The sequence below is a fragment of the Xiphophorus couchianus genome, chromosome 14, assembly GCF_001444195.1.
Source record: "Xiphophorus couchianus chromosome 14, X_couchianus-1.0, whole genome shotgun sequence".
Taxonomy (NCBI): Eukaryota; Metazoa; Chordata; class Actinopteri; order Cyprinodontiformes; family Poeciliidae; genus Xiphophorus; species Xiphophorus couchianus.
Genome location: NC_040241.1, coordinates 20,802,862 through 20,815,600, shown reverse-complemented (window position 1 = coordinate 20,815,600; position 12,739 = coordinate 20,802,862). Strand labels below are relative to the sequence as shown.

Sequence of the window (12,739 nt, the reverse complement as noted above, 5' to 3'; positions counted from 1 at the left end):
TTGACTGTCAAGATACAAAAGATATAATTAAATTCCTGGCTTGTTCACCTTAATTACTGCTAAATGTAGCCAAACCAGAATCCCTCCTGAATAACAACAGCTGCTTGTTGGCGTCCAGCTGGTAAATCCTTTTTAATTGTGCTTTGTTTTTATGTTTGTAGATGGATTTTCTTCTGCTTTATGCTGTTTATTTCACCCCACAAAGTCTGAAACTTTAAAAGTGCTTTCTTTTTTAAAAGGAAGCATTCATGAGATTCAGTTTATGCAACAGCCACAGAGTTTCACACTACTGTACACAAAGTAACTTTAAAACCTTGTTGCTTTTAATGAGTAAACCAGCCATTAAACTTTGACATTTTCATCTCAAATAAACTCAAAACTGATCTAAATTATCATATTTTGACACAAATGTCAACCAGATGTGTTTAGAGCAGCCAAAATGGGATAAAAGCAGAATTACTTGTAAATATTTGTTACTGAAGTCCACAGAAAAAATGTAATCATCTAAACAATGACACAAGTAATAGGAGAGTTGGGTAGAGACTAGTTACATTTAATTAATTACAATTAACTGAGTAACTGATTTGAAAAGGTTTAGTTTTAGGAGTATTTTTACTTTTTGTTTTTACTTGAATACTTTTATTATTGTTAGAGGCTGGAGTTTTTGTAGAGAGCTGTTTTGTCCACCAGGGGGAGCCACAAGGAGGCTTCTGGAGGAGGATGGTCCCTGCGCACCTGTGCGTTATCAGCCTCATCAACACCAGCATAAGAGGAGCGGGTGGCCAGTTTGCCGGCGCCGGAGTGTTATACCTGTTTTGGTATCCTGAGCCCCTCTGAGCTTAGTTCTCTGAGAATTAATTTGTGTACTCTCCTAATCTGAGCCTTTTTCCTCTGACCTTCTCTCAGGATTGCTCCTGTGGAACCGTCCCTCGGTCGACTACGGTCCGACTACCTGCCCGCCCTCCTACGTGCCCCCCTTCGGCTACTCCCCGCCATCGGAACCCCTCTCTTGTGCAAGCACCCGGACTCCAGCCTCTCTACGACCTACCTCCCTGGCGAAACCTCTTCATCTCTCCCAGTAAGCCCATTCCTCCTTCCCCATAATTCCAACTACCCACTTACCTGTCATCTCTGCAGTCCTCAGATCACTGACGCCCCGGATCCAGTGGGGCTCGAACTAACTCACATTTCTCTACTGTTGATCTGTTCATCAATAAATTTTATTTATCTGATTTCTCCATCTCCTGTTTGTGTTCTGCATGTGGGTTAAGCGAATAGCGTCCAACATGACAATTATGAAGTATTTCTGCTCTTACTGGAGTAAAACTTCTGTATTTTCTACTCATTGAATGAAAAACAAACATGTTTTAACCAGAAACCCACCAGACACAAACACACACCTGCAGTTTTTGTTAAAGTTTCAAACATTTTTTATTGACAGAAAGTGTTTTAATTTTTATTTTTTATTTTTGCTTGATTTGGGTATTTTTTGTTATTTATAGGAATTATTGTCATTTTTGCCATTAAAATCCCCAAATTTCCAAATTACTTCATATTTTGGTCGTCTGATCATTAAATTTTTAAATATTAAATGATTCATAATTTGATCAGTCACTCAGTACTTGAGCAAACTTTTTACCAAATACTTTTTCAATTTCTTGGTCAGCTACTTTTTACTTGAGTAAAATTTTTGAATACTGAGCAATAGTTTAAAAAAAAAGAGTATTTGGGAAAACTAGTATTGAAGTGTAGCATAACTGTTTCATCATTACGTCTTATTTAATTTTAAAGTTATGCAATTATGTTGTAATAGTTTAATCATTATGATGACTCAGCTCCAACAGCTTCACTTTTCATTTCTACTTGTATAAAATGTTTAATTAGCAAAGTTATGAAACATACTGAGGGCGAAGATGGTGGGAAAAAAGCAGAGTCGTAATTTATTCTCCAGTAATTTTGTGGTTTTTGTTTTTCTTAGGGTGAATTTCACCTTTCACCTTTCGCCTCATGATTTCTGCAGATTTTCACCAGCAGCTTCACGGCCGTAGCTTCGCTTTTATAAGTAATAAAGTAATCAGCAACTAAGCAATTATTTTAAGATGATCAATAGTTTATTAGGCACCAGTAAATCATAATAAATACACTCTGAATCATTCAGCTTTGACTATGCTCTGAAGTTTATACACTCACCTCTTCTGTTTTAATTGACCAATTGTAACCCCTCTGTGACATGATGGTCGATCATTTATTGATCATTACAGTTTTTGACGTCTATTATATCCAATTCTTTCTGATAATGTGATGACAAAGGTATATTCCCAGATATAAAATGACATCTGGTCATTGAGAAATAAGTCATCAAAATATGGACTCAATATTTCACTGTTTTCACCATAACGTCGACTTAATTTCATTTGAACTTTGATTCTGATCAGTTTATGACAGTGATTGATTATTGGGGTCTTTCTGCATTGAGTCTCTCTACTCTGGCTAATTTTAAATGATTTTGAATTAAATTTTTCTTATGTCAAGATCAGTCAATCTAATATCTTTAGTTAAACTTTTAGGTATTTTTATAATTTCCTGTATGTTGTTATGAGCTGATTGACTCTTGCATCATGGGAAACATTTGTTTAGAGTTTGGCTCTTAATCTACTGTTATATAATCAGTTTTAATTAGTGCTGTCCACAACTATTTACATTCTGACCCTTTATTAAAGAAACTATTTTGTTTTTGTTTTAATTTTGTGGAATTTACAGTATCTATATTACTTTTTTAAAACAAAATCTGCTTGTTGTATTCATTTTTTAGATGTACTTCGTTTTTGTATCTGGATATTTAATGAGAAACAATAGACAAGACAATTTTCCTCCATCTTCTGGTCTCAATTCTGAATTACATCTTGTTTGCTCCTGTCATTTTAACCATTACCAACTTATCACCCCATAAAAAATGAGTAACACTCTAAATGTGAAAGTAAAATCAAACTTTTCTATATCCTAAAGTCATACTTTAGGATATATGACTTAGTTTGCTGAAAACTTCAGGAATAAGTTGGATTAAGACGTACAAAGAAATCAGAAAATCTAACACTTTCCCCTGCAGGAATCAAGCTTCATTCTCACAATTTTCCACTAGGGGGCAGCAGTGATATGCTGTTATTTCCACTGAGTTGGAGTAACGAAGAAGAGACTAGAAAAAGAAAATCTGAACTGGTCTGGAAGGTTAATACAACAACAATAATAACAATAATAATAACAGATCAAACCATCCAGTGATTTATAAACTAAGAATAAAAAGTTTATTTCTTACAAAATACTTGAATAATCCTGCCTTCACTTTAAGGCTGTATCACGCAAGCATGTTTTAAATTAGGACAAAATTTTAAATTAGTGCTTGAATATTTGAAATCTTAATCTTTTTAATATATGTATATATTATACCAAAGTAAATAAACTAGATACTCTTATTCAGGGTTGGTAGATAAGTATAGGTAAACATCCTCTGGTCTAATTCCTTTTCTGGGTTAGAATAAAAAGTCTAAAAAGTCTAAAAAGTTGTTGCTAAGGAAATTTTTCTGGATTCTAATCCTTGTTCTGAGTTGCTAAATAAATGTAAGTAAGTAATTATTCTCTGGACTTTCTAAGTGTGCTCTGAATTTGTGAAAGTAATCAGTTCTCCACCGTTTTATATTTTCTAAGAAAGTGTTTAAGTGTTCAAATGAAAAAAGAAGTTAATTCTTTTTAAGAAGTTGCTTCTACTTTGTCAGATAAGCTGCCAGACCTGGAGTTCACCTGGTATGAGGAAACGATCTACAAAGCAATCAGAGATTAAAATCTCACACAGCAGTGAGAACTTCATGTTTGTAGATCACTGAATCAATATTTCCTACCCTGAAAGGTTGATACTTCATTACTTTTTTTATGTTATTTCAAATAACAGAAAATAAGATAAGAAATTTCTTTTCAAAGACTTTTATGAGATTTATGCAACCCTTCCAGATTCAACTAGAAACGTTTGAGTCAATAAAATGGGCACCAGGTTGGTATTTACCCCCAAACCTCTGTTGGCATGAACTTTTAAATACTTATTTTATTGCAGAACAAGCAATTTTTGTATTCAAAATAATTTTATTGTATGTCACATCTTCAGTCTAACATTCATTCCCAGCTAAGCCATGTAAAATCAACATGAAATCGAATATTTTGATGTTTATCATCATGCAGAAAGCTTCATAAATGTGGTTGATTACAGAGTGTGAAAAATAAAATCCTGAATCAACGAGTTACTAAAACCATTTTCCTGCAAGAAGTCGCCACTATGAGGCATTTTTTACTTCCAATGAACTGCTGCTCAGGATGCTAATGCTGATGGTTTGTGGCAGCCCGTAGCTAATCAGTTCTTCCTTAATCTGGAAAAGAAAACACACAGTTGTAAGTGAGATAGAATCAATGCTTCATCATAAACATTATTGATTCATTTTTGTGCTCAGAACAAATTTAAAATGTGTTTAAAGCTTAATAATGTCATGATGTGTGCTTTGATGGTTGACTGAAATGCAGAATGGCAGAGAAGTCAAGTAAAAGAAAAATGTTTAATAACAAAAAATGATGGAAAACTTTTTCTTTTCTTTTCTTTTTTTAATCACAGGGAGCCAGAGCAGAACAAAAACCATAAATCCAATGGAAAGGCCAGCAGGGAACCAGGGAAGAATGAAGACAATAACAGGGTTTAACAAGAGGAACCAGCAAGGACTGAAAATGAAAATGGTCCTTAAGTACCAGGAGGTTGAATTATGAAAAAAAAGAGAGAGAGAGAGAGAGAGGGAAAGAGAGAGAGAGAGAGAGAGGGAGAGAGAGAGAGCGAGAAAAGCAGTTTAGCTAGAAAAACCAGCTGAAGCTGGGATTGCTGTTACTCACCAGCTGGGCGAGGGCCTCCTTATCATTTATCAGTGACACGGTGGCTGAGATCTTTGCATTCAGGGCAATAACATAATCTAGAAGATTAGGACACAAATTTAGCACAGAATAGTTCAGATTAAAACCTATTTCAGATTAAAGGTCCCAGTAACAGCTTCAAAAGTGAAACTCTGACACTTACATGGTCCGGGTTCAGGTGTTGTTTGGTTTGCAGCGGTACTGATGGATGTAGTGCTGGTCGTTGGTGGTCGGGTTGTTGTTATGCCCACTGCAGCTGTTGGTGTACTGGTAGTGGGTCCGGTTGTAGTTACAGCTGCAGCCGAGTCTGACAAAACAAGAGATCAGCAAAGAAAAATCAGAGAAGTTCAGGAACAAATGGCAGCAATTTTTTTAAAAAAGGAGAAAGATTCAAGGCTTCCACTGACTTTTTGCAACCGTCACAACGACGCAGCGAAGGTCAGAGGTTAACACGGAGCTGGAGAAGCTGTGGAAGAAAGTCAGAGAAACTTTATCAACCCTTTAAATACAGTTTACATTCAATCACAGCGATGCGTTAATATCCACAGTGAACACATTTCAGAAAGATTTACACCCTTTGATTTTTCATATTCAGTAGCATTACAGTCAAACTTCAGTGCATTTTATTAGACTGATGGATCAACAGAAAGTAGTTCTGTTGTCTTTACTATTATCAATTTTTTAAACTATTGAAAAAGATTCTACAATAAATGACTCAAACATCACTAGATTATGGTAACATTTTAGTCAGGATATAGAAAGTTGATTTTTTTTAATAATGCCACATCCTGTCTAAATGCACAACCACCTCTAGAGACATTTACTTTGTAAATCACATGTTCATCTCACTGTTATTACCCAATTAAATAAAAGGTAAATAAATTAATATGAAAATAAAAATTATTTAAAGCGATATTAATTCTTTAATTGTTCAAACAATGACATCATGTTGTTCTGTAACAATTTAAAGTGAATTAATTGCAGTAGTTGGAGTTAATTACAGTGTTCAGTGTTGAAGTGTCTTAGACAGAATATTATTGAAACACAATATAACTTACTGGTATCCTGCAGATCTGTATCTATTTAATAGTTTGTCTTTTACTGACCGCTGATGTTTTACACATGGCAGATAACAATTTCATAGATATAATTGATGAAGACGCCGCCACCTGTGCTAGCTTTGATTATACTTTGAGACCAAACTACACTTCTGATTTTAACGTGTCTTACTGGTAAATGGAAAAATGTGATGTTTTAATTTCTCATTTTGTGTTTTCATGTTTTAAAGTGCTATACACATAAAACTTGATTAGATTTTTTGGATTTGATTTTAAAGCTTTACAGTGACTTTCTTCAGTTTCAGTGTTAGTGAAGACGTGTTGGACGGTCGAACATTACGGATGAGTCCAGTGAAAACCTGAAATCATCTGAGATGTCGACCAAACTGCTTCTCATCTCGTCTTGTGAATATTTTCAAAAAATTATTGAAAATCACAAACTGTGGATTGTCTGTTAACAATTTGAAGGCACATTTTTCTGAGATAGTCCCTTATTGACTCTCTGCCACAAAGAGTTTCTTTTCTTTTTAAGATTTTTTTTTAGCATTAGTGACTTTTAATGACAAAAATGAGACAGGAAATGGGCATAAAAAGGAAGCAAAGATTTGCAGCAAAGGTTTCAAGGTCTGGAATTAAATTGAGGATGGATTTTTCAGACTTTCATGTAATAAAAAATATTGATGCGAGTGGATACTAACTTTGCCTGGACAACAAAGCAGATGGGATGGCTCAGTCCTCCTTCAAAGTCTGATGGCGTCCATGTCAGGGTGAAGGTTCCTGACCCTGATTCGCTCCTGATCACATTGTACGGGCCGCTGAACAGAAGGTCAGTGATCCTTCAAACACAAAAATCAGAACTGTTAGGTGATATTTCCAGAATTTCCACACGACTTCACATTTTAAATGACCGCCTTTGTCCATCCGTCTATCGTCTATACACACTTATGCTTGTAGGGTTGCAGAAAGAAGACTGACTGCTGGAAACAGTGATTTTTTTCCAGCAGTCATTGGGTGAGAGGCAGGGCACACCTTGGACAACCACACATACCTACAGACAACTTAAATCAGGGGAATCCAAACCTTTTGCCAAATGTATACACAATTGAACATTCAAACGTAATCACGTTTGAAAAACAAACACACCTAAAATCAAGCTAACAAAGTAGCTTCATATTTATTGTTAGACCAAAACTTGAAAGGAATTTTTGCAGCAGTTTATTCAGGCCATTGTAGATATAAATAAAAGGATTACATTTCTGCCTAAACCTTTTGTGATTAATATTTTGTGATTAATCTCTGCAATCTTCCAGAAATGTGGAAATTTATTACTTACTACTCCTTTAATTTTGCATGTTTGCTGTATTACAAGAAACACAGTTTCCAGTTTTCAGTTTCTCTTGGGCTCGATTGAGTAAATTTATTTTGAGTAATAACATGATTTGGGTCACTTTCTTTCAAAACATTTGCTATATTTAGCCAAATTCAAGAAAGAATAAAAGCTGATGTGGGTGCAGCGCAGTTGCTTTTGCTGCACCCACTGGGTTTTACCTGTTGTTAAAACTTGGTTATGAAAACATGAATACTTTTTATTGTACTTTACATTTCCCTGCATAAGAAAATTATGTTGGTAGCAAATTTTACCCCAATTACAAATTAAAAGACTCCATCTGCAGTCCCAGAGCCACAAATGGCCCCCGGGCCGCACTTTGGACACCCCTGATTTAGCGAGACCAATTCAGAGTATGTGGAGAAAATGCAAACTCCGTGCAAAAAGAGTTCAGGCCTGGATTTGAGCCCAGGACATTCTTGATGCAAGTATCAAAGCTACCAGTAAACACTACGCACTTTGCTTCTTTGCAGTGAAACTAAAACTGTTGAATGACTAATAACAAAAACAGTCCAGTTCAATCCTACCCCTTGTTTCTACTTTAAGCTCAATCCAGTCTCAACAAACCCGTCGAACTGGAATCAGTTCTTTCTACCAGGTTGTTGTGTTCAGCTCTGCCTCTTCGAAACAGTTTTTGCTTTCTCTTACTCAGACTGCGTTGCTTCGGCCCTGACAGTGATTTCCAGGGTCTGATTGACGGTGGTGCTGATTTTTGCCCCATTGTCTGGAGTTGGAGGCAGGAATCTGGGCAGATAGACGCCTTCAGTGCAGGACGGTGCAACAGGATCAACTGCAACAGAAATAACACATTTGTAAAGCGCATCATTAGAATCACTTCAGGTGTTGGTGTATAAGCACAGATCAGTCTTTCTCAAGCTGTGCCCCCAAAACCCTGGTGGTCCGAAGATGCCCCCTAGTGGTCCTCGACGTACTGCATATACAGTAAATGACCGTTTATTTAAGCTCAAAGTGCGACACTTACAGTCAGCTTACCAAAGAATTGTGTTTAAAAATAACAATGGATAATTAGCTTAAGCCTGGGTCACTCAAAAGAAAAGCCAAAGATGCCAGGATTACCTATATGATCAGAGGAATTCATGTCTGCAGGAATATTATTTTTGCAGTTTCTCAGATCGAACGTCTGTTTTTAGAACATTATTACAATACACAGCATGCCACCAACACCGCTGCACCCCACGCTGACTAACTGCATCTTAGCACCTAAAATAAAATGAATATTTACTTTAGGCTTTCTTTGACTGACAGAAAACTTTAGTTTCTGCCAAAGCAATTCAGGTTTATTTTTCTTTTATTATGCTCCTAAACTATAAATGTACTTGTAGTAAAGCACTGTTTTTAATCTTTTTTTATCTCCATGTGTTTTACATCATAGGAAAACTTAGAATCTACACTTTCAGAATCTGCAAAGAACTCAAAAAGTAGACTTACAAAACAGAACCACCCATCTCATTAGGATGAACAAAGAAGACTTGAGTAATTTTCTGTACATGTAAAAGAGTTTAATAAAAGCCTTTGTTGTACCTTTAAAAACAAACTGGACAGGTATCTTGTTGAGGACGTCTCCTGTGTACCTCTGTGACATTCCACCATTTGCTTGAGTCAAGGTGATCGTCTGTCCGGCAACGTCCTCCATCATGAGCTGCACGGCGTACGAACCTTCATTACTGCTGCTGGTGGGGCTGAATGTCAGAGCACACGACTGCAAGAAAGCAGAAAGAGAAGAAAGGGTCTAAACTAAAATCACAACAAAATGTTTACACAAGCTGAAACCCTAAAGGCCGAACAGACTCAGGCGAACTGAGTTATTTCTGTGAGCACATGATTCAGATTTCAGTCAAACATAACAATTGTCTACATTTCCTGTAACAAATTCCTTTATTTCTCTCAATCTGAAAGGATGTTGGAAAGTTTGATGAGCTCCCAACTCCACAGAGTGAATACATGCATGTGCATTTAGATCAGTGTTCAACTGAGTCAGGACCAAGAATACAGCTCTGGAAAAAATAAGAGCCCACTGCACTGAACCCCATTGAAAACCTCATAGTTATCCCATCAAATATTGATTTCTGAACTCTTCCTGAGTTAAAACGTCAGTATTATTGTTTCTAAATGAATGTAAACTTGTTTTCTTTGCATTATTTGAGGTCTGAAATCATTGCATCGTTTCCCTAATATTGACCATTTCTCATTTTCTGCTAATAAAAACTAAATTGTTGTCAGTAGTTTATGGAATAAAAGAACAATGATCATTTTACTCAAACATATAAAAAAGCAAGATCAGAGAATCTGACCATTTTAAGTGGTCTCTTAACTTTTTCCAGAACTGTATTACTTATTACTCTGATGTCAAATTCTACTCAGTTTATATGGTATATAAAATGATCACCAGCCAAATAGAAGATAAATTTTAATTTATAAGACTCACATTAAGGTGTCATTTTCTTTTTATCTTTTTTACCTTTGACTTTGGAAGAGTTTCCTTGATGACTAGAGGACAACTGGCAGATTTGTAGTTTTTAAAGCTTATCTTTAACCTGATTACCTGTCTAGAAATTTAAATACGTTTATATATGGTATATATATATATATATATATGCAAAACGTACTTCAATTTATAGAGTTTGGTTGGTTGATCAGTTTTAACCTGAGTGAGTTAGACTTGTTTAATTCACTGGCTAAAATAAAGTTTAATTTATTGAAAATTGCATAGATATTGTTTCTTACTGTAGCTGCATAATTCTTATAATTGTCATTAAAGAATAATTAGTTATCTGTTCTTTTACTACAGACCTGATCCAGGTGTTACTTACGGATGAGAGGTCGATGACAGGTGCAGGTGTGCAGACATCACACTCGGATGCATTTTGTGCATCTCTGCATCTTATTTCATCTCCATCCGGGTCAAATGCCAACAAACTGATGTTTCTCTGACAATTAGAAGGAACTCTGGAACAATGAAACCAACAAATGTTTTACACCCACATTTTGATCCTATCAGTGGTTAAAACCCTCAGTTTGTTCACAGTTTAAAAGAAAAGTGTCTTGACTGATCAGTTCTTCTATGTTTCTTTTCTCCACATTGTTTTGTTTCCTAAAAAGCATTTCGTCCTTTAAGGAAAAACTTACCCTAACAGAACCCATTCTCTCCTTAAGTACATCATTTACGTCATAAAACATTTTCTTGTATGTAGTTTTTGAAAAAGACTTTAGCAAAGCGTGAATGTTGTTTTGTCCCTAAGGAAATATGTGAGAGGAAATGCTAGATTACCAAAATATGTTAATTTTCATGTTGTTTTTTGTATGTTAACATTATTGCTTAGTGTTACTGTAAAGATAAAACTGACTTAGATGTAAAGCCTGTCGTTTGAAGACGGGACTTACAATCAATAAGACCAAAAATCAGATTGAGGTTTAACAATTTTAACAATTATATTTGATGCAAATATCAAGAAGGGAAAAATTGAAATCACCTCAGAACAGGAAGGACCGTGGTCAGTGGAGATGTGTTGGGTTTGCCGGTATCGGAGCGGATTCCTCCCTCATTCTGCATTTGGACTCTGAACGAAGCAATCCCATTCCTGTTGTCTGTCCAGTTTCCACCAGAAAACCTACAAAGGGACAAGTTAGAAAGTTTTCAGACGTAACTAGTAGCCAGAGAACCCAAAAAATGTACTCAAGCAACAGAAGCACTCAAAAATTAAAGGTATAAAGAATCCATCCAAGAAATGACTCAAGTTAGAGTAAAGAAGTATTTTGTAAAAAGTCTTAAGTACTGAATAACTGATCAAATTATTAATCGTTTGGGTGAAAATTACATTAGATGAACCAAAATATAAAGAAAGTTTGCTATTTTCAGGACGAAAATTACAATAATTCATGTAAGTAACAAAAATAACAAAATCAGGCAAAATAAATGTTTCCAAATCCGTTTCTTTGAATGAAAAACTTCAGAAACTTTAACAGAAACTGCAAGTTTTTGTCTGTCTGGTGAATTTCTGGTTAAAACATGTTTGTTTTTCATTCAGTGGGTAGAAAATCCTGAAATTTCACTCAAGTAAGGATAGAAATACTTGATAATAAAGTTACTCAAGTAAAAGTACAAAGTACAAAGTACAGCTTAGTAGAAATACTCCTAAAAGAACATGTTTCCAAAAAAGGTACTTAAGTAAATGTAATTGAGTAAAAGCTACCCAATTCTACTAAGTTTCTCCAGAACAATGATTAAATGTCTTCACGTTGATCAGTTCTGAGTTTATTCCTGTGTTACTCTGCGGTGAACTCACCCAAACTGACTCAGCTGGCTCCCATTATTCACACTGGTAACCAGTCTTTCCTTCTGACACCATTCGCCGCTGATTTCCTGGATTTTGTTCAAGGTTATCTCTGAAAAATTGCAGCCGTTTCCACAAACCTGTGCATCAACCTCTGCACATGTGCTGAAGCTGTACAGGTAGCGAGCCACGGTCTGTGGATTGAAAGGAAGAGAGTTTAAAAAAATCCAGAGGAAAGGAGTAGCTATAAAATGTTTGAACTCACCGGGAATCCGCCTACTTGGAGGTCTTTAGCTGAGTAGCTGTACACAAAGCCATAATAATCAGCCTGTGACCCGCTGATCAGAAGCAGCAGCAGCAGGACAGACGATAACATGTTGACTGAATCAGTGCCTCTATGCACAGACTGGATGTTGTTAGAAACAAAAGGTTTTATGCTTGAAGAGACTCCCACTCCTTCCCTCTTTGTCTGCTAAGCATCACAGATACTGAAGGTCAGACAGGATAAAGTCACACAAAGGAAACAGACTTTTCCTGGAATGAGGAAACGTCGCCGTCTTTGGGGTGGAAGGTGTTGAAATACAGCAAAAACAAATTACAAATTACATTTAAACAGGAATTTAATTCAGTAAAGGGACTAATTTTAAACTCAGATATTTGTGAAATTGTACGCACAATATTTCTGTTTATGTTTCTTATAGGATTTTATTTTATTTTATTTTTTTACTTTACGGGTGTTTTTCACAGTTCACTGTATTGATAGACTTTAAAATATTATTGTCAGTTTATAAATCACTGGTTCTGGTTCTGGTTCTGGTCTGAATCCCCAGAACCAGAACCAAACATGGAGAAGCACAAACCCAGCTGCTTAGAGTTACTTTTGGATATTAATAAATGAAGCTTTGACCAACATTTTGATGTGCAATGATGGCACTTGATAAAATGCAATGTTTATTTGCTTACTGTCTTTTATGACTTTGTATTTTTGTGACTTTGAACTGCCTTGTTTTAAAAATAAAATTGATTGATTGATTATGCATTTCTTGGTGAATTTATTTGAGTTT

General features: G+C 35.6%; 1 protein-coding gene across 1 annotated transcript; it reads right to left on the bottom strand.

Moving 5' to 3' along the window:
- Positions 1-4,111: 4,111 nt before the first annotated feature.
- LOC114157951 (uncharacterized) lies at positions 4,112-12,448 on the bottom strand. The gene is made up of 11 exons (XM_028039227.1): positions 11,941-12,448; positions 11,688-11,869; positions 10,875-11,012; positions 10,215-10,350; positions 8,926-9,103; positions 8,032-8,173; positions 6,695-6,832; positions 5,346-5,404; positions 5,102-5,245; positions 4,921-4,997; positions 4,112-4,412 (listed from the first exon to the last, which is right to left on the bottom strand). The coding sequence occupies exons 1-11, from the start codon at positions 12,049-12,051 to the stop codon at positions 4,320-4,322; spliced, it is 1,398 nt and encodes a 465-aa protein (XP_027895028.1). The 5' UTR covers positions 12,052-12,448; the 3' UTR covers positions 4,112-4,319.
- Between the last annotated feature and the right edge of the window lie 291 nt (positions 12,449-12,739).